The sequence below is a fragment of the Austrofundulus limnaeus genome, unplaced genomic scaffold (assembly GCF_001266775.1).
Source record: "Austrofundulus limnaeus strain Quisiro unplaced genomic scaffold, Austrofundulus_limnaeus-1.0 Scaffold0, whole genome shotgun sequence".
NCBI lineage: Eukaryota > Metazoa > Chordata > Actinopteri > Cyprinodontiformes > Rivulidae > Austrofundulus > Austrofundulus limnaeus.
This window is the reverse complement of record NW_013952402.1, coordinates 10,375,601-10,397,032: the sequence shown is the minus strand read 5'-3', so window position 1 is coordinate 10,397,032 and position 21,432 is coordinate 10,375,601. Positions and strand designations below refer to the sequence as shown.

Sequence of the window (21,432 nt, the reverse complement as noted above, 5' to 3'; positions counted from 1 at the left end):
GTGTGAGTGGTGGGGTTCACCCTGGACAGGTCGCAAGTCCGTCACACATATATAAAATAATATTAATAAAAAAATTCTCCTCTTAACTTCTACTAAACACAACTGTCAAGGAAAAAAGTCACAAGTGCAAAAACAACAACAATGTAACAAAATAAATGTAACAATGTCAACAAAAAACAACAAAAAATACAAAATAATACCTTCCATTGCACTCTAGCATGATAGAGGACTAACTCCAAACAATTTGGAGACTCTGTCCAACTTTATTTTTCACTTTATTTGTGAAAAATAAAGTCAGTCATGCAAAAAACGTGTAAAAAAATGATTTTATCATGCTAGTATCTGTCTGATTCGATACATATTTTGGTATTCATATTGATACTGAGATTGATTTACCCACCCCCAATGCATCTAGTTCACAACACTTATAAATTGACCTTTCCAGCCCAAATAAGCAGATAACCAGCCAACATCTCTCTGTACTGATTCTCAGTTACTTGCTCACTCGGGTTAATGATCCAAATCTTCACACTGAATCAAAATGCATGAGTCCCAGGTCTTAATTTACATTAATTCTACATGTCCTCTGGCAGCCTGCTGCTAAGTCTGTGAGTTATCATACCCACCAAAAAACAGCTGGATCCCTGGAAACGCTGATTTGGGATGAGTCAAGTTAAAAACTGAGCAGAAAAACAGGATTCAGACCTACACTTCAAACACATGGTGTGAATTTAACATTTAGATTGACTTTTATATTTTAAGTTTTTTTTCCATTTGTTTTATTTCACCATTTGTAAGTTCTTCATTTACTGGTGTGCAATTGTAAATGAAACACGTTTGAGCAATGCAAATGTGGATTCTTAACATCTATAGGTTTATTTTATTTATCATGATACTTTTTAGGTATTGTTTTATGCTGGACACGAGAATACTGAACCCTTTCAAAAATAGCCAAGACTCCTTCAAATTGTAGATGTGACCACAGTAGATATAAAAGAACCAGGCCAATGAGCAGACTAGCTCAATGACAGCAGATGGATAGGACATTGGCAGCAAGAGTTTGAGCTTTTCTCTTCAAATTAACCTCCAGATCAGTGAGCATCCACGCACCTCTCTGCCAGCTGCAACTTGTTTTCTTGCTTCGTGAAAGACATCTTCGCTCCACATGTGCCTTTAACAACTCCCCACTTTTTAAGTAAAACCTTGGGCTATCTGCTTGTAATTTGTCAACCCTTATATGTAATTAGCAATGTGGGACGTAGGGGGCTAAGGTGGGTGGGGGTGAGAGATATTTGGGAAAAGGATGACACCAAAGCAATCTAATAAGCACTTGCTGTATTTTGCTGCGCACATGTTTGTGTTCAGGGAGAGGGCTAAAAGCTTGCTTAGTCATCTTTTAATGGAACTTGTCATAGGTCAGCATCTGCTGGGGCACTCACTCATTAAAACAGTGAATCTAAAAGTATTTAATGGCCAACAGCAAATGTACTGCAAGGAAGTAAAACCCACAGTTCCCCAAATTACTTTATCTAAACTGAGGTTAGTCAAACCAGTCAGTGGGCCTCATGCAAGAACAGTTCGTACAAACAGATTTTTTCTTAAGTTGTGCGTACGAGTGATTTAGGAGAATTTGTGGCATTCACCAATTTTCTTGTATTCTAAGATTTTTTTTTCAGATATGAACAAAATTCATGAGTGGTCCAGACCTGTCGCATATTTTAYGAGCAGTCAGTCTGCTGTTATTCAGATGGATTTTTTTCACATTTCAATAGTTTGAAGATACTTTGTTAGGATTTGGCAGGCAGGAAAGAACCCAGGGCGCAGGCAGCATCCAAAACAAAAGCTTCAATAAAGAAAAATGCTGACGAGGCAGCTCAAAAGTCTTACAAAACTTGGTGTGGCAAAAACTTGATGACAAGGACAACCAACAGGCTGGATGACACAGCAAAATGATCAGATAGAGAAGTGAAGACAAAACGCAGAATATAAAGGTGAGACTAACGAGCACAAACAGGAAACACCTGGGAGAGAAACATGAGGAGCAGGTGAGAGTGGGCGGGGCTGGAGCAAAGGCAGACAGGAGGAAGAAAACAGATGACAAGACAGAAACTAAAATAAAACATTAACGTAGACACAAATCATAACATATTTCGAGTTGAAAATAAATCACACCCCATAATTATGTTGAAAATAGGCTATTCTGCTTGAATTGGAATTATAATTTTAAATGTAATGTAGAATAACAACATAAAGTGGTTAAATTAAATTAATTTGGCTATTAATGCTGTTGCATAGCACTACAATATTAATATGAAGTTAAATGAAGTTTGGAGACATTTTAAAATGCTTTTTTTTTTCAGAAATTACACTTAAATTAAAAATATTTGACCAAAGGAAAAGCGGAGCAGGACTAGAGAGAGATGAATATGATTTATATTTTTATTTCTGTGACTSTATACGACCCACAGGAGACACGACATTAACAGCAGTCATCATTTCATTTCATTCCTTGGCTTTAGCAGCTCCTTTAATTCCACAGGTGACGCTGCTAAAAATGACAGATTTTCTTTTCTGCATCTCTGAGAGCAGGACTTCAATATCCGAACTCGTAAAGTTCTTCTTTTTACTTTGCGATGTCACTTATGAATGGACACTTCCTGGTATGTGGGGCAGGAAACGTATATCCTTATATGATGTTTTTGGGGTGGTAGTTATATAAATCACCTCTCCTCGTGCGGGAGCACCTGGATACACATTCATCAGTTTACRCATCTCATTTGCACACTTTTCCTGAAGACAGAAGAGTTTGATGAATCTGATGTGACATGTTCATACGAACCCTTCGTACGAACAAAAGTAAGAGAAATTTAGGATAAGAATATGAATGTGCTCTTGCATGAGGCCCAATGTGCCCTCTGGTTCTGAACAAGTTCTCAGATGGAAACAAGTGGAAGATGATAGTTGGGTGAAGTTATGTCATTTGTGTTCATTTCGTATATTTTTCTTGAAACAGGGGCATGCTAACCTAACTCAGTCAGGAATAAAGGCAGTCAACTACGCAACAAGGATGTACTCTACCTCCCTTTTTCAAAACACTTCAAGCCAGGCCTGAATCACCTTCTGGCTGTCCTGGTGTCATTTCTGAAAGAACTCAGAACATGGAGTCAACCCACTGCTCTTATACCTCTAAGCCACCAAGCAAACTGGTGACAGCGTTCTCACAGTTATCACAACAAAAGGTAGCTTTGCAGTTTGAGGGAATTGATAATCAACTTAAATAATAAAATAAAGGAGATGATTGTGGATTTCAAGTGAAACAGGAACAGGTCCAACATTATTTTTCATCAAGGGAGAAGAAGTGGGGGTAGTGAACAGACTGGACTGGAGATGCATCTGCAGTCTTCTACAAGAAAGGAGACTCGAACACTTGTTGAAGCTGAGGTCCTTCAGTGTTTGCAGGATGCTGCTGCAGATCTTCTATAAGTCTGTTGTGGAGAGAGTTATCTCTATCACCTGCTGGGGTAGCAACATCAGAGCAAATGACTTTAAAAAGCTTAACAAACTGATAAAGAAAGCTGATTTCTAGAACCTCTGGAGAATATTCTACAAATAATAATTTTTCATAAAATGGAGAACATTATGGACAACCCTGGCTGTTATACTACAACAGAATGTCTTCAGTCAGAGACCTCGTCAGAGTCGATGTGAGATGGACCACTGAAGGAGATCCTTCCTGCCCACAGCCATCAGCATCTATACAACTTTAAAATAACCCAGGATGATTTAAGTTGGGATAAATAAAGTAATTTAGAACTGAATTGAATTGAAYTGAGATCAGTCCTCACTGGAACAGCAATACACCCAAGGAGTGTGTCTCAGAAAAAGACAGCTGGTTTAAAAAGGGTTGAAAACAGAAATCCCTTTTCTAATAAACAGATGGTGATTGATGAAAAGGATAATCAGAAAGCTTAATTTACAACATATTAAGAACTGACCTCCTCACACAACAGAAGAAACACATTTCGAATGTTATTATTTCTGCTTCTGTTAAAATGCTGCACAATAGAGTGATGTCAATTTATAGCAAAATAAATGGTGAATGACTGATATAAACTTTGTCTGCCATTCTTAGCCTCATATATATCATTGCATGCTTTAACTCAGAAGTGTCAAACTTCCAAAATTCAAAACTCGGTCCAAGCTTAGCTTAAAGATATATAATGTTATTCTTATAAAAAATACATTTTCCAAATTATTATTAATCTAACCTAATAAATAAATAAATAAAGATTTCATGCAGAGAGACACATTGTTAACATTCATTTCCCATCCCTTACGCTTGATCAACAACTTTTTCATTTATTATAATTTATCTTAGACATTCGTTTTATCCCAATCCACAATACATTACGGCCTTGAGTTTGACAGCACATTTTTGTCATTTTGGCTCATTGTGCAGCTTCTGTATGCACTGAAAAAAAAAAGATTTTTGGGTGTAGAAACATTTATTTAATTATTCTTTTAAATTTTACAAAAAATATCAAAATTTCTAAACTACTAGAATTTACTAAGTAAACAATACATATTATATTATACTGTATATAAATATTACTGTACAAAAAAAGTAAATGCTAATATTATTTTACCAGTAATATTTAAGTGCTTTTTCTGGACAGCACATAAACATGAATATATTAAGTAACTTCTACTCTTCTGGGCTAAAACTGAGGGTGCATGCACACACAAAGGCTGCTGCTCCTCATTCTCTTGTTTCACTTTTCAAGGAGAGGACAAGATATGGTCGAAATAAAACATAAGTTGTCTGGTTTCTTTTGCTTGAATACATTTGTTGGTGTGCAATAGTTTGATGGCGTAATGTAGGTGTTTTTTAGTTGTCAGGGAACAGGGAATCCATATTGTAGCATTCTGCTGTGTTTGGCTGTTTGTCGTGACTGCAATGGAGGATTGTGGGTAGGATTCATGTTTGTTGTTGTTAAATCATTTTAGGGAATTGGTTAACATTGTTCTTTCAGCAATTAGTCTGTTGTGTCACTCTAAAGTGAGAGTGGTAGGCCTAGTCATTAATAAGATCTGTGAGTTTCACTTTGACTGTGTTGTTCATGAAGAAGAATCCAATAAAGGTTCTTCAAAAGTGCCACCTGGTGGTGAAGTCTTGAACAACATGAGCTACACTTCTCTCTGTAGCTGTGAGGTGTCATGCTACAATATTGTGCTTGACGCATGTGCACTGTTATAAAGAACTTGTAAGTTTTACTTGAAAAAATCCTCGTAACAATTTACACTTATTTTGTTAGGTAAATTTAAATGCTACAAATTCATGTAATATTTACTCATCATTATCTAGTAAAAGTTATTAAGAATATAGTCAAAGATTTGTGAATAAAACAGGTAAATTTTACTTAATTTGACCAAGTATATGTTGAAAGATTTAATTAAGTAAAATTTACCTGATCTATTCACAAATCTTTAACTATATTCTTAATAACTTTTACTAGAAAATGATGAGTAAATATTACATGAATTTGTAGCATTTAAATTTATTTACCAAACATTAGTACAAACTGTGTACAGGATTTTCTCTAGTAAATCTTACAAGTTATTTTTACAGTGTGCGATCTCATTTTTAAGCATGTATAGATCATTAATTTGACTCGAAACATCTTTTGAAAAAGATAAGTCAGAAAGAATTTTCCACAAGTTTAACCAGTTCTAAAATTCAAAGGCTGCAGAAGACAAAATGTCACAAACATTTGCAGTATTTCGACCATCTTTTTCATAGATTTCCTGCAGAGATTTTCCTGTTCCTGTGTGTCAGAAGCATCTTTCCACAGGACACAGACTTAAAGGAGGCACAAGGCCAGCTCAATGGTCTGAGCAGAATATGAGAGCCTGTAATCTATTCGATGAGGATACCAGCGATGCTTTATTTGCTAAAAAAAAATAGCATGAAGGATGAAGCTATCTACTAATTATAGAAGAGTGACAAAACCACAGAAACCACCTGGGGTGAGGACTGAGACCACATGCCATGTTACGGCATGTTGTTTGAGATGGTTTTGGGTGTTTCTCTGCTTTTTAACTTAGAGAAAACAACTTCTTCATGTTATAGCAGAAAGTTTAATATGATGGACTTGAGCGAGGTTTAAGGTGAGCTGTCAGAGAAATAATCAAGAACTTTCCTCAAAGACATAGAAATAAATGTATTACCATCCACCCAGCAGCTCTTTGAAGCATCTCCAACTTTGGCATATGCTGTCAGTGAGGCAACAAGGCCAAACCTCATAACCACTCTAAAACAGGAAACTCCTCAAAGCTTCATGTAGTCACTACAAACAGCCTTTTCTACACGTAGGTTAAAAACTTTGCTATGTGGGGTAGAACATGTTAATCTGTGAGTTTTATAGGTGTTTACCAGCATTTAGGTCCCACTCAAGTCACAACAACAAGAATTAAAGAATTAAAATTTCAATTCAGGGGTTCAATTCCAGTCATTCAGACAAGATTTTAATTCTATGTGGAGAACGTATCAGATTTTTCTTCTGAATAAGTTTATTTTTAATGATAGATTATTTCCAGTTTCAACAACAGACGTTGTTTGCCTTTGTCTGTGAATTGGAAACTTTAAAGGAATGGTCTGTTCTTTCAAATAGTCATCAGTATTTAGTACTGTATCAGCTGTCACATTAATCAAGCATTGGCGTATGGAGAAAGAGACAAAAGTCAGGCTAGCCAAATTTAGTATATTTTGGACTGACTAGATGTGCTGATCAGGTGAGCAGCCTCAGCACAATCACCATATAACTATATTTATAAAAGTCAAAAAGTGAACTTTCTTTTTACAAAATGCAAAATGAAAGCATCCCACCACTATGGAGGTGCACAGGTTTCAAAGTAGTTGGTGAAATTTGTTTCACTGCAGTTTCACCAGCTACTAGCCCAGTTGTACTGGGAAGTGGGAATTTTCCCACTTAAAACCTGTAAATTTAAACTGGAAACCTCCCCTCCAGTGGGAATTTCCTGATGGAAAGTCAGAGAGTTCAGATTTCAAGACGGCAGCTACTCACCACAACGCAAAAGTGAGTAAAACGCTCTTACTTTTAATAGCAGTTTTTTTTAAATATTTGTTTCACATGTAGTCAGTTGTTGTGTTTACAGGAGGACATGTTAAAACACTGTTTTTATGCAAGAAATACTACATAGAGCTCAGTTATTTTTTGTTAAAGGTGCTCAGCTGTAGCAGTGAGACAAGGAACATGACTTTTCATGTTTAGTCAAAGTTAAACACRAAACATTGAAGATAATTACAACTGGCCCTTTGAGGGCCACCATAACACTCATGTGGCCCTTAGTGAAAGTGAGTTTGACACCGCTGGTGTAGAGCTTTAATATTAACTATGTAGTGTTTTTTTTTTCATGTCGGCATGTTATTTTTGAGAAGGAGTTGTCTTGTAAGCATGCATAACTTTTTTAAACAATATGACATGGAAGCATAATTGAAAACAAAAGAGAAATGATCTAAGAGTCCAGTATTTGGCTCCCTGCAGTTCATTTTACCTGCTTTACACCTAATAACACAGCAGACATATGCAGAGGTTGTAATTTTACTGTTTAAAAGGGGCAGTAAGAGGCTGTGGTAAGGAGGGAAAACCATGAAAAACAGTTTTCTGGAAGGTGTGCTTGTCTTCTCTTCTCTGTAGTTGGCTTCAGTGAAAGTTATTAACCCTCTAAAGGTCCTTGAACTTTATGACAATGAGTGTTAACTATAAAACTGCTGAAAAGGGTCTTTATTTTTACCAAATTCTATTCATTACAACAATATTTTATGGCAATTTTCAGGCAGTATCTTTTTTATTTTTATTTTTTACTTATACTGAAACGTGAACCGGGCAACAGCAGCCCTGTCAGTCCACCGCCGTATGAGTTAGCTGCTATCAGCCACAGAGCGACTAACTCTGGGCAGGCAGATCTACATGCTAATTAATCCATTGTTTTGTACCAAATGTTTACTTGTGCACAACACAAGTGTGTTTTTGCTCTGAGATGAGAGACGAGACTGGACAATGGATAATGCAAAAGTAGAGCTAATGTATAGGCTAATGTATAGGCTAACGTAGAGCTAATGTGTAAGTGAAAGGGTTTTTCTTTATTATATTTCATTAAAGTTCATTGTGTGTGTATCAAATAAAGTTTTGAATACATTACAAATGTTGGTACAAAATGTGTTTTCTACAGAAACAGGAAAGCAAGCGATGAGAACTGGCCTGCCTCAAGGCCATTTCTGTAAGATAAGGTTGGTTTCACTGTCAAGAAACTGCTTGTGAGCNCTTATGAAAAGAATATTACAAATAAAGTAAAGTAGTAAAATAACAGGGAGTTTACAGGATCTTTTGAAACAATTCTGCCTTAAGAAAGACTGAAAAAACACCAGACAAGAAAAGAAAACACACAAACAAAAAGAAACGTGAACAAGCCCTTCCATAGGTTAATGAAAACAGAAAGGAAAAGGAATCCTTTGTTTGAATCTTGTTGTRGCTTTAAATGTTCATTTCTGATGTTCTGTATGGCACATTTTTATTATTTGCTCACATACTTTATTTATTTATTTTCAGCTCCTCCCTTCATCACCACAGCAAGCTAACTCCTACAAATATTTCTTCCTGATGCAACCATTGAGTATCAAGCACAGCCCACATGTGGAGCAGGGGCTGCCGTCTTGGCGCCTGGGGAAGCAGCTAAACAGCTAACCTAACCCTAACCAGCTGATCACAGGCTCGCCTTTTCTAACCACAAATTATTGCAGTGCACCACCGCTCTATTTGCACACAACTCTAAAAACAGCTGCTCTGCACAGGCAATAGTATATCTAATTTTAGTATTTTTTATAATAAAAGCTTACCATTCCATGCTTGTGTAAAACAGATACAATACATTATAAAGGTGTAACAAATGCATCGTCGTGAGACAGATGATAACTACATTTCTCAGCCAAAATCAACAAATGAAGCTGTCAATCACCTCCGACACAAATGTGTATTCCATCCTATGATTTATTTATTTGAACACCTGACTGTATACTCAAAACATAATTATGAAGACCCACTTCTTTTAAATAGTGCTAGCATTAACATTAGAAATGATTAGCTACAGAAGATATTTGTATTTTGTTCAAWTACTGTAAATCCATTTCAGAAACCACTGAGGTGGCATTAATATGATGATGAAGATAAATTAGGTCCAAAAACACTGAGGCTTTTACCTTTAGGAAAACAAATGGGAAGTTCATTCTGAAGTCACTTTACGTCTTCAATCTTTATCACAGCTGTTATAACAGGATGACTTCCTTTCAACGTGGAAGAATCCCGTGATTGCAATAAATGTATCTTTCATCGTGAGGATAATTTACAAAGTTTGTTTTTCCAGAGATTCTTAAAGCCATCTGAATMTACTAAACATGTTGTAGGCTAATTTACAAGGATTTGCCACACATGAAGTCATTACCTATTGACTCTGTTTGACCAAGCCCTCGCCATCACGGATGATGAGCTGAGACGTGGCTGACAGCTGAGGGGACATCTCCTGCTCTCATTACAATCCGAATGCAAGGACACAAAGTCCTTTGTTAGCCCTCTGGTGGTCCGAGACCTTTAAAAAAAACACATAAGCCTTTTTAAGTCAAATGTAACCAACATAGTTCCTGCCGTCATGATTTGACTGTCTGTCTGGCCAAGCTGCAGGAAAGTACTGTGATGATGGATCCCACAATTTTGAGGTTTTATCATCTTGGTCTCATGAGAGGCCACTGTATAAAACTCAAAAGGCTTTTTTTTTGTCCTAAAGGGAAAAATAATGACAGTAGTCTTTAGTCTAACACATACTGAAATGTTGAACTGGCAGTAACTCCTCCACAACCACAGAGACTTTAAATCTTCTTCTGTTTTTTTGTAAAAATGCTGTTCTGATTTCCCGAACTGATTATTGTTGGCTCCAAAAGAAATTATACAGAGTATATTTTTTTTGGCTTTGAGAATTAAAATAAGATTGTGTCTGTGCAAACAATGCCTTAGAGTTTAGATGCTGTGATCAGTTTAGTGACTGTCTTCATGTTGGTAGATGAGAGGTTTGGGCCAGACTTACTTTTTGCTTACATTTTAGCCATAATGCCATGCAATAAATAAATAAATAAATAAATAAATAAATAAATAAATAAATAAATAAATAAATAAAAATTTTTTTTGTTTATTCATTTATTGAATTCCGTTGGCTGGGTTGCCAGATTTCTAACAATTTTCTGCACTGTTCTTAAATTAACTTTATTGATAATAATCTAATGTGCGCTACATTTTGACATTAAACTATTTAAAATCAACCCCAAAATATTTTTTGGTGTGAAGTAAAGCCAGTCTGCCATTCAAAGGTGCGAGAACTGTTATAGAATAAATAAGAAATGAAATCATTCACGCTTGATGCATTTTTTTAAATTCTTTTTATTGATACAATAAATAAATGATTGTTTTAGCTTAGATTTCAGTGCAGTCCTGCRTAATGAGCATAGGTGGAGAGGAATAGTAGCAGGATGACAGGACAGCTCCAACAGAACCAGAACCAAGAATGACAGGGTTGACCCCTATTGGACTTGAATAATAAGGAGTATCACTTGTGAAATAAAAGGATACCCAGAGGACACATGTGACATGAGAGYAGCTATAGGACAGTTTGGAAAGGTAAAGTTTTTTTTATTTTATTTTATTATTTTTACAAAGGGTGTTTTAGGAACACAAGACACAGCTGCAGTATGGTGTTTTCACATACTCACCATAGAAGACATTATGTGATCTTCTGTGTCTTGGGATCATCAAGATCATACTTGGGCCGATTATTGGACCATCTTCCAGCAGAGTCTAGGACCAAACAGTCTTAAGCAGTCCCATCAGCAAACTGGAGCCATTCAGGGTTAATGGGTGAAGAAAAAACCCAGAATCCTCACATGGAGCTGATTTACCAGTGTGGGACTAGCTGCCTTTCCTGAGACTGTTTTAAAATCTGGATCAGACGGGTCGGGGATGTTGAGAAACTTCCTTGCTGGGWATTCATGTCATCAAAACAAAATCCTTTATACTCTGCTAACGTAGAATCCACAGTAAAGGTTGTTTTAAATGTGTTGGTTGGTTTTAATGTGTAATTATCAATAAAATACCCTCATGACAGGGAAGTTGTCACAAAGCTAWATGTACACTGTATATATTTATCAAAACAATGGCATTTTATATTCAGTTTTAAAAAATCCTCTTTCAGCTTCTTTGTGAACAAAGACACAATTTTTTTTAAAAAAGATCTTCAAAGACTCTGCTGCCGTGACGAGCAACTAAACTTTCACATGTGGATCCTATGAGGGTCGGGAAGATGAAATGTTCAGGCTTCACGAGTGAAAACAAATTTGCAGCAAACACCCAGTAAATATCTGTTCAACATGTGTTGTGCAGATTTATATAATTAGTGTTCAGTGGAGCTCATTTGTCAGCTCAGAAAGGAATAGTTTACTATTTTGTTTTCGTTCTATTTTTATCAACTGGAAGCAAGAAATGTGAAAAGCCACGGAAAGTTCATTTGTGTTTGTTCAAGGTAAGCGTTTACTGTGGCATGCTGATTGGTCGTGGTTTGAAACTGGAAATGATGAAGTCGTAGCCGCAACTGTAACACATTATTGTACGTTAACTCATACAATAATGTGAGGTGTGAGGCTCAGAATATGTGTCGTCAATAACTCTCAGCTACTACCGCACCAGGTTTTAGCTCAATAGCTGTAAAACTGACAGGTGACCAGTTTGAAATAATCAGCCTACTTCAACGCAAGACATCTTAGAGTTAATATGAACAATTTCAAATGATCAACATACCCCTTCAGCCTGTAAAAGAGCGATTTAATCAAGGATGAGCGTGAAGAAGTGCTGCAGCCGATGACCTGACCTTTCAGACGACGTGACCTATTCGACACGAGGACGACATAGTGAAAGAAACGCAGCCAATGAGTTCCCAGCATGACTGAAATCTTTTCAGGCACACTTAGGAAGCTTTCCAGGTGGTCGCCTCGTGCAGCTGGCTGACAGAAAGATGAGACCGTGCAAAACTTTCAAAGCAGAAGATGACCACTTTAAAGAGTTTAAACTAAATAGTTTGGTAGGTTTTACTGGTTATATTTTTACAGAAGTTTTCACAATTATTAATTTCGTCACATTCAGAGTTATTATTAGTAAATTTACACAATTTGTCTCAAATATTATAGATGGTTTATGAAGAATAAAATTTAGTATTGTCCCATAAGTTAGTTATGACATATTAAAAGGGATGTTGTGTCACAATGACAAATGTGAAAAACTCATATTTTATCTTCAGTACATGAACAGTTAAAAAAAAACATGTTTCATGTGATTTATGTTCAGTTGTGTTTGAGTTTAAACAGTCCCCCCACCAAAAATAAAAAAATAAAAAAATAAAATAAAAAAACAGAAGAGCTCAGTTGTGAACTTTTTAACCTTATTTTCTTCATCACGTTCTTCACTTTTATTTACAAACAGTAATAGCTATGTTGTTTGAAATAAAGTTTTTWTGCAGCACGGCGGCTCAGTGATTAGCACTGTTTCCTCAGTAAGAAGGTCCTGGGTTCAGTTCTTGGTTCGTACTCGAGGTCTTTYTGTGTGGAGTTTGCATGTTCTTCTCATGCTTGTGTGGGTTTTCTCCAGCTTCTCCGGTTTCCCCCACAGACCTAAACCACTCACATTAGGTTGTCTTCAGGCCTGGGTTTCTCTTGCAAAAGAGATCTGTGATCTCACTGGGATTTGCCTCGTTAAATAAAGGTAAATAAAGTTAAAACATCACTATCGAGTCATTATTAAAGGATTAATAGTGTTGTCAGTAACGCTCTGCTACTACATCATATTTTAACTCAATTTATGTAAAACCGACTGAGTTTTAGTTATTTTTGTGTTGGTTGAGAGTGATTAAAAGTTGTTGGACTGACAAAAGGTTTTTATTGTTTATTGTTTTATTATTTGTTTATTGTTTATTTGCAGATGTGCATCCAATGGGTAGCACAGTGGCTCAGTCGATAGAACTGTTGCCTCTAAGCAAGAAGGTTGCTGGATCAAATCCTGGCCACGGACCTTTCTGGGTTAGAGTTCTTTCTGTAAATGCATGGGTTTTCTCTGGGTACTCCAGTTTCCTCTCACAGAACAAAAACATGRGTGTTAGACCAATTGGCAGCTCTAAATCATACGGAGCCCGCAAGGGGGCATGGGAGGATTTTTTTCTTTTGAGTTACCTCGCAATATTGTTTTGCRTTTCCACGCAAAGTTTGATTTGTATATGAACTGAATTAAATCAGACTTTTATTTTGAAATATCCGGTTACCAAAACAGGACATGTCGCCACAAGTTCATGAAATTGACATTGATGTTGCGTGGCTGCATTGTGTTCAAATTTCGGCAAACGACATACTTCCATGCGTGGCTGTGTGATATATTCATTCTGAAGCTGAATTAAAGCAGTAGGCTAACTCACTAATGGTGAACATGTGAGTTTGTTAATGAACTGGCAGGCACAACAGTGATAAACGACTTTTGCGAGGTAACGCAAAAGAAAAAAAATCTCCCATGTCCCCTCACGGGCTCAGTAAAATTGTCCCTAGGTGTTAGAGTGTGACTGGTTTTTGTCTCTATGTGTCCCTGTGATGGACTTGTGACCTGTCCAGGGTGTACCCTGCCCCTCGCACAGTGACTGCTGGRTATGGGCCCCAGTGACCACCCATGACCCAGAAAGGAAGAAGTGGGTAAAGATAACGAACGGATGGATATACATCCAATATTACATTATGAGTTTTATTTAATGAGATATTTTTGGTTTAGGTTAGGTTAGTCTGTGGTGGTTATCTGGATTCGGATACACTCCAAAGGTTCATCAGCCATAGATGTACAACCAGCGTGTTCACTAAACTCTGTCAAGTTGTTCAAATACACGAGGTAAAACATTATCACCAGCCTGCACTGAAATCCTGAATGAATATCTGCACTCTTTTAGTTTCTGAAGAATGAAAAACAGTTTCAGCTGCAACAAAATAAATAAATAAATAATAAACAGCAACACCACAAAAAAGTAACGAGCTAGATTTCAAACACATTCAAACTTGCAGGCATTGCATGTACAGTATTTGCTGTGTTAAAAATTAAAAACACTGGTGTGAAACCTTTTTTTCTATTTTAGGGATAAGAAACATTGAATAAAGTATGATGCAGTCAGAATGAGTGTTGCATTTTATCACATGTTGTTTAGTTTGGTAAAAAATATATATATAATTGGTGCAAAAATAGAGGCCAATAAACTGTGTGCTATAGAATTCAGTTATTGATCAGGATAGGGTAAGATGTAAAAGATATACAGTAAACCAGCTGCAGGCAGCTTACAGCACCCAAATGTGTTCAGTAGAAACCCTGAATTTATCACTTGTCACTAAAAGTCTGTCTCCACGCAGGCTTCCACTCCCTCCTCCGACTGAAGAAACCAAATCCTGATTTTTAATCGTAGTTTCAATGAAGTGTTGGCTGGGTTGTGGAGTTACAACAGTGGTGTTTTAACAAATTTGGTTCTTAGGTTGAGTGTGGGGATCGCAGATTTAATCTGATGGTCAACTGCTTGGTTGGGTCAAATATTTTTCTGTTTTATTTTATTTGGGTTTTGTTTATGAGTATTGTTTTTTATTTAAAATGTTTAATTGTAGTCATCTGGTCTCCTTTGAGTTGTTTAGTTACATATGGACCAGAACACATCTTGAGGGCTCATCCAGCATTTAAACCCAGAAACCTCTGCCACTCTCACTGGCCAAGCAGTGGCACTGCATCAGTTTGGCCCTGCAGGATTGTCACCTATAGCTGCACATGTAAAGGTGTGGATTTAAGTCATGCCTGTGGACGCTTGAGGCAAGAGCACCACTGGAGCTACTGGTTGCCATGCTGAGATTGTTGAGGCATTTGGATGGCTGTTTTTACAAGATGAAAATGTAGAACAATTTATCTTACTGTATGTTTAAATAAAAATTAAACTCACCTTCTCATCACTTCTTCTTCCAAATGCCTTGAAATTGGCCTCTGTCTCTTTAAGAACATCCTTCCACTTCTGTTTTGCCCATTTCAGTGCGGGTGGGGGTGGGGGGGGTGTGCTCGCAAGGGGGACAGTGCCTGTTATGATGCATTTTACTTGGCATCTGAAAATACATTTTTTCAAAAGTAGTTTATATGTTTAAATAGAAATTAAACTTGACTTCTCCTCATATCTTCTTCTAAACGCCTTGAAATTGGCCTCTGTCTCTTTAAGAACATCCTTCCACTTCAGTTTTGCCCATTTCAGTGCGGGTGGGGGTGGGGGGGGTGTGCTCGCAAGGGGGACAGTGCCTGTTATGATGCATTTTACTTGGCATCTGAAAATACATTTTTTCAAAAGTATTTTTAATCTGAAAAGAGCTTCACTGAGTGAGAAGTAATTGTGAGCTCAGCAGACAGTTAGGTTTCACTTTTGTTTTTCACCCCAGAGCCTGCAGGAGTCCTGGGCGGGGTGTGTGGGGGGAGAGGGTGCTCTGCCATGAGGAAGTTTGGCTTAAAGACACGTCCCAGGGGCGTTTCTGGTCCCCATCTGTCGTTTTGCTCCTCAGCATGGCTTCCTAAAAACGCTGCAGGATTTCTGAAACATGCATGAATGAGTCAAAGCAAGGCTTTGGGCATGTTTTTTATGAGAGTTTAACAATATAACATGATATAAAAGTCCAAAAAGTTGATTTTACATGATATTGCCCCCTTAAAAAACAGGGGCCTCAGCAGCATGTGGAAGAACCATATACAGCCACAACAGCCTGGCACCTCCTCCTCATGCTGGTCACCTCRTCACACACTGCTGTGGGTTGGCATCCCATTCTTCAACCAGCGTTTGTCCCATGTCAGCCAAAGTGGTTGTGTTGGTCACTCTGGCACAATAGCTGATTTCACAAGTGTTCGATGGGGTCAATGTCAGGACTGCTGGCAGGCCATTCCATCATCTCCACTCCCAAATTCTAGTTGTTGATAAACCACAGTCTGCGAGCGTTGTCATCTTGGAGTTTGATCCCAGAGTGTGGAGACATGGGATTGCCACTGGTTGCAGAATTTCATCTCGATATCTCTCTGTAATGAGACTGCCAATCAGGCGCATAATTGGCAGYACCTGGGGTAGCAAAAACTCAAAAGAAATGTCAATAATAAGCTGTTTGGCAATGGCAGAGAAGATTTGGCAATTTCCTCTTGTGCACAACCAACATWCTCAGCAGTGCTAAGTTTATATAAAACAGGAACATGTTCAAGTCATGTGTGATGTATGTGAGAAAGTCATTAAAAAGAGTAAGACAATCCCTGAAGATTCACGCTCCAGTTAAAAAGTTCAGTCATCCAACCAGTTTCTTTTAGACGTTCCTAAATCAGAACAAACGTTCAGAGGTGATCGGGCTTTTGCAACCTTTGGCCCAAACCTGTGGGATCATTTACCTTTTGGTAAACGACTGCTGAGACCTTTCAGACCTTTAAAAGCTCACAACTCTTTTGATTCTGAGTTTAAGATTCTTTTAGAGCTAATGTTTTTATGTTGTATATATTAATTTGACTTATTTCGAACATTTGTGTTTCTTTGTTGTTGTTTTTTTATTTGTTTACATAGAACTGAAGCATTTTTGTCAACTTTTGTTGTTTTTTATGTGCTATGTGAATAAACWGACACTGACAATTTTAATTACTGGATTCAACATTTTACATATTTTTTCTAGAGTGTAAATCAGTCTTATTCCTTTAACAGCCATCAGCAGAGGTGTCAAGTAACTAAGTACAAATACTGTGTTACTTTACTTAAGTATGAATTTTGGTTATTTATACTTTAGTGGATTCATTATTTTTCAGCCTACTTTTTACTTCTACTTCTTACATTTTAATTCAATTATCTGTACTTTCTACTCATTACTTTTTAAAAATGCAAAAAGGTATTTTATTTCTATTTAACTTTGACTTGATTTTATTCCATCTTTTCACTGTTCAGAAATATATCAATATAAATCTATCCAGATACATGGAGCCCATGGATAAAGTGAATTTGATTGTGGTTGGATGAGAAGTGTAAATATAAATTCTGACATCCTATTGAATTGAACTCACTCCATCACACCTGTATGACACAAATCACAATGGGGGTGGGKGGGGTAACGCTATAGCAGTGGTTCAACCCTTTTGGACTTGTGTACCCCCTTGAACCATTTCGTCATACTACTAGTACCCCCTCAGAAACATGTAATGATGATTATCCAAAACTATAATGTACTACAACTGATTATTAAATGAWAATTATTTATTTAACTCCCTAGAACAGTTAATTCTCAGGCATTTTATTCTTTTCAACTCAAATTAAACAAAAATTTAAATGTTACCTTGAAAGTGAATAAGTAATTAAATAAATAAACCAGGTAATGACAGGTGAAAAAAATCATCAGAAACTCGCCCAAATGAACAAATTCTGTGAGATGCTGGTTTTTGATTCCAKTTTGTGTTAATTCCATGATTCTGTCTACATTTTCTGCATTGTGGAAATCATAGGGCCCTACATATCTCAGTCCTATTTTTATTTATTTTTTTACACACCTGGGAAATTTTACCACGTACCCACAGTAATATGCTCGTGTACCTTCAGGGGTACACGTACCACTGTTTGGAAATCACTGTGCAATAAAACACTTTTTTAAGTGTTCATTACTTTTACTTTTATACTTTAAGTAGTTTTAAAACCAGTACTTTTATACTTTTACTTGAATAAAAAGCTTGAGTTGATACTTTTACTTTCAAAAAAAGTATTTTTTTAAACCCTAGTATCTATACTTCTACTTAAGTAATGAATGTGAATACTTTTGACCCCTCTGGCCATCAGTGATGATGTGAAACCATGGAGGGCAAAAACGTCAGGTTGGACTTTACTGTTCACAAAACTCCATCAGGTTCTCAGGTCGGAACAGGAACCAAAGAAAGCCCAGCCTCGTAGCTCAGATCCGGAGCTCGGCAGCCCTGTCAGCACACACACTGGCTTTGTGACTGTGCGTCCTGGCTTTGYGCGCCCCTAAAAATATCTCCAACCGAGTGCGCGGATCAAAGAGAGCAGCTCCGGTATTTAACCTAAAGCCTCCTCAAAGGAGGAGCGTGAGCACAGGGCCCGGCGGCATCCAGAGGAGAGGAGAGGAGAGGAGAGGAGAGAGGAGAGGAGAGAGGAGAGGAGAGAGGAGAGGAGGGCTAGCTCGGGTTTCAGAGACGCGCTCAGACCTCAAACCTGCAGCACGTTGGTCGGATCAGACGGAGCGCAGCGCACAGACAGGAACTCCAGCCGGGACATCACTGACTGCACAGGCTTCAGAATGCCTCCGAACCTGACCTCACTGTAGCTGCTCACGTGCGTGTTGTGTGCGAGCGCACCAAGGTAGTTTGGAGACATATCCAAGCAAAGGACATCGGGATTATAAAGAAACAGCCTCCCAGAAGCTCCAAAGCCGTGCAAACGTATTGATCCCTGAAGGAGTTTTTGTGTGGATCCAACTGAAGTCAGATGTTTAGAATGGAAGAGGARCAGAAGTGGAAACTTGGTGAGGAGAGGAGGAGGACGACGCGCGCGGATCCTTCCGAACAGCCCCCGCGGACGAGCTGGACGCACGTGTCCGGGCTGACGGTTTGCTTCGCGATGTGCGTCGCGTGCCTCGGAGTTTGCGTGTTTGTGATCGTGCGGAGCTCGGAGATGCGCTCCCGGATCGCGAGTCTGGAGCAGCAGCAGCTCTCCGCCTGGATGTTGGCTCAGGAGCAGGTGGAGCCTCTGATTCTGGGGCGACTGGACCAGATCCTGGAGGAGGTAACGCGCTCTGACCCCTTACCAACATTTCTTTTCCTTCTTTCTTTAAATTAATTATTTCATTCAAGAAGATTTGTTATTGACTTTTGACGTCCAAAAGGGTGATTTTCCTTTTTTTGTCATATAACTCAAGAATCATTTAAGATGACTAATTTTAAAATAAAAACAAGAGAGTTTACTTTCAGTTTACTATTTATAAATGATTAGACAAATAATTAACAAAGTTTATATTACCTGAAATTGAAAATCTAAAGGTGTACTGGTAAACAACATGGGAAAATATACTTTACTATGCTAAGTATACTCAATGGCATATACTTGAGGTATACTTCTTTAAACAAAATATATTTGGTTAAGATTCCTGCCACTATGACCTCTATTAAATTTTTAATTTATTTTCCTTCAATTGTTTATACGGCTACATTTAAAGAACCCTCTAAGCTTATTATTAATTAATTTATAGTTATTGTGTACAAAGTTAATGGAGCTTCAACAAATATTTGAAACTGTTTAATTTACCTTTAAAGTGTGAAGATCCATATTGCAGCTCTGAACCGTGCCAATTCACTCTTTTATATTGAATTATTACCTGTTTATTCTGACTTACTTCAGGCAGGCTCTTTGTTCATTACTGTTGTCAAATTTTAAAATACGTCCATGTTTTAACTATTTCAAAGCAAGTCTTAATAGTTTCAGACGGCTCGATTAAGCATTAATCTCAGGCTTTCAGTGTTTACCGTGTCAGTGAAAAGCTTACAAATTCAATTTATGGTTGAGCATTTCCGAAGCGAACCATTCCCAAGCAGGTTGCACATGTGGTATCCAAATCATGCGCTCGGTTTCCCTGAGATAATATGTGAGAAGCCCTGCCTGGCGTTGAACATCTGCGGCTTCTACAGTCATCCTGTTTGCTGCCCTTCAAGTGACCACGGCTACACGATCAACAAATAACCCATGTCCTACTGAAGGTGTTCTTTTCTTGTTTTGCTTGGTTGTTGTCCTCTCTCCTCCTCCACGACTTGGACACAATAACTATTGTAGATGACAGCTCATGTAGAATACTGTGTTTTAGAGAGTACCTATCAAAGCACAATTTACAATAAAGCTTAAAACAAAGTCAGCTAAACCAGTGCAGTCATGGCAAAAATAAACTAAATCAATATTTAACCAAGTTGATCCTCACTGCTTTCAGATGAATTAAGAAGGTAAACAAGTTCTTTTRATCAAATTCATCTGAATGGCATCGATAATTGGTCAGTAAACCTTGAAAACAGAAGAAGTTTTGCTGCTCGGGAGCTTTCRTGTGTTTGTTACAGCCACGCCAAGGAGGAAAGACATTTTCAATCTCAGAGAAGTGACTGATGCTGCTCATCATATTGGTTATAAAACTAATAAAAATAAAGACATGTCAATGACACAGAAAAACACCTCATTCCAACTGTCAAGCACGGTGGTGGAGGTGTGATGATTGGGCTTGTTTTGCAGCCAAATACATTGTGAACTTCTCTACATATTAAAGTATCCTAAAGAGAACATCTGTCTGACAGCTGAAGTTTGGACCAAACACAGCAGCAAACAGCTAAAAGAAAAAAAAAACACATCAAGTTGTGACAGTCCAGTCAAAGTCTAGACCTCAAACTGATAGAAATGCTGTGGTTGGACCTAAGGAGCGATGTGCTGAAACCATTGTCTGCAAACTTCAATGAACTGAAGAAGTGCTGAAAAGAAAAAGAATAAACAGTAAAAAGTAAAGCTTGGTTCAAACTTTTAAAGATTTAGATTAATTTTATTTTTTACAAATCCATCTGTTGCCACACGATATAATGAGACTGATGTGGTGAGGCACAATTTATCCTCGATCAGAGATGCAGATGATTGAGTTTTGGTTGAGAACTTTGATCAGGAGCTGCTTCAGGGAGGCCCGGTCACAAGGATTTCTCCCCGGACGGGCCTGGGGCGACGCAGGCTGCCTCTCTGTTTAGCTCTGCGAGTATAAATAGTGATTATTAATGGGACACAAGCGCAGATGTGGCTTTTTTCCTTCTTTTCTACGAAGAGAGTGAGAGAGAAGGAAAGAGAGTGAGAAGTCTGTGGTACTTTTACCCAACACTGTCCAGAATCCACCACCCTGTCTCCCTCAATGATGACCAGTTTCCTCTGTTATGGAAAACGTGGCCTGTTCCAGCAGCAGCATGGCTTTGGTTGCTTATTATTATTCCAGTCAAATGTGGAGGGCAGCCGAATCCATTAGCTTCCTGAGTAATGTTTCTAGTCAGTTTGGTTTTCAGTCCTCAGTGTAAAACTGCTGAAGCAGTTTGCATCTTTGCATTAACACTTGTGTATCCCTGCTTAAACATTGTGCACCAGTGAAACTACACATACAGAGGGTAAAATAAGTATTGAACACGTCACCATTTTTCTCAGTAAATATATTACTAGAGGTGCTAATGACATGAAATTTTCACCAGATGT

At 37.8% G+C, this 21,432-nt stretch overlaps 1 protein-coding gene across 1 annotated transcript in view; it reads left to right on the top strand.

Moving 5' to 3' along the window:
• Positions 1–18,331: 18,331 nt before the first annotated feature.
• The window catches only part of col13a1 (collagen, type XIII, alpha 1), a 150,233-nt gene continuing 147,132 nt past the window's right edge, over positions 18,332–21,432 (top strand). The window contains exon 1 of the mRNA XM_014002722.1: positions 18,332–18,960. Within this exon, the coding sequence (XP_013858176.1) occupies positions 18,664–18,960 (297 nt within the window). The 5' untranslated portion in view covers positions 18,332–18,663. The remainder of the gene's footprint in view (positions 18,961–21,432) is intronic.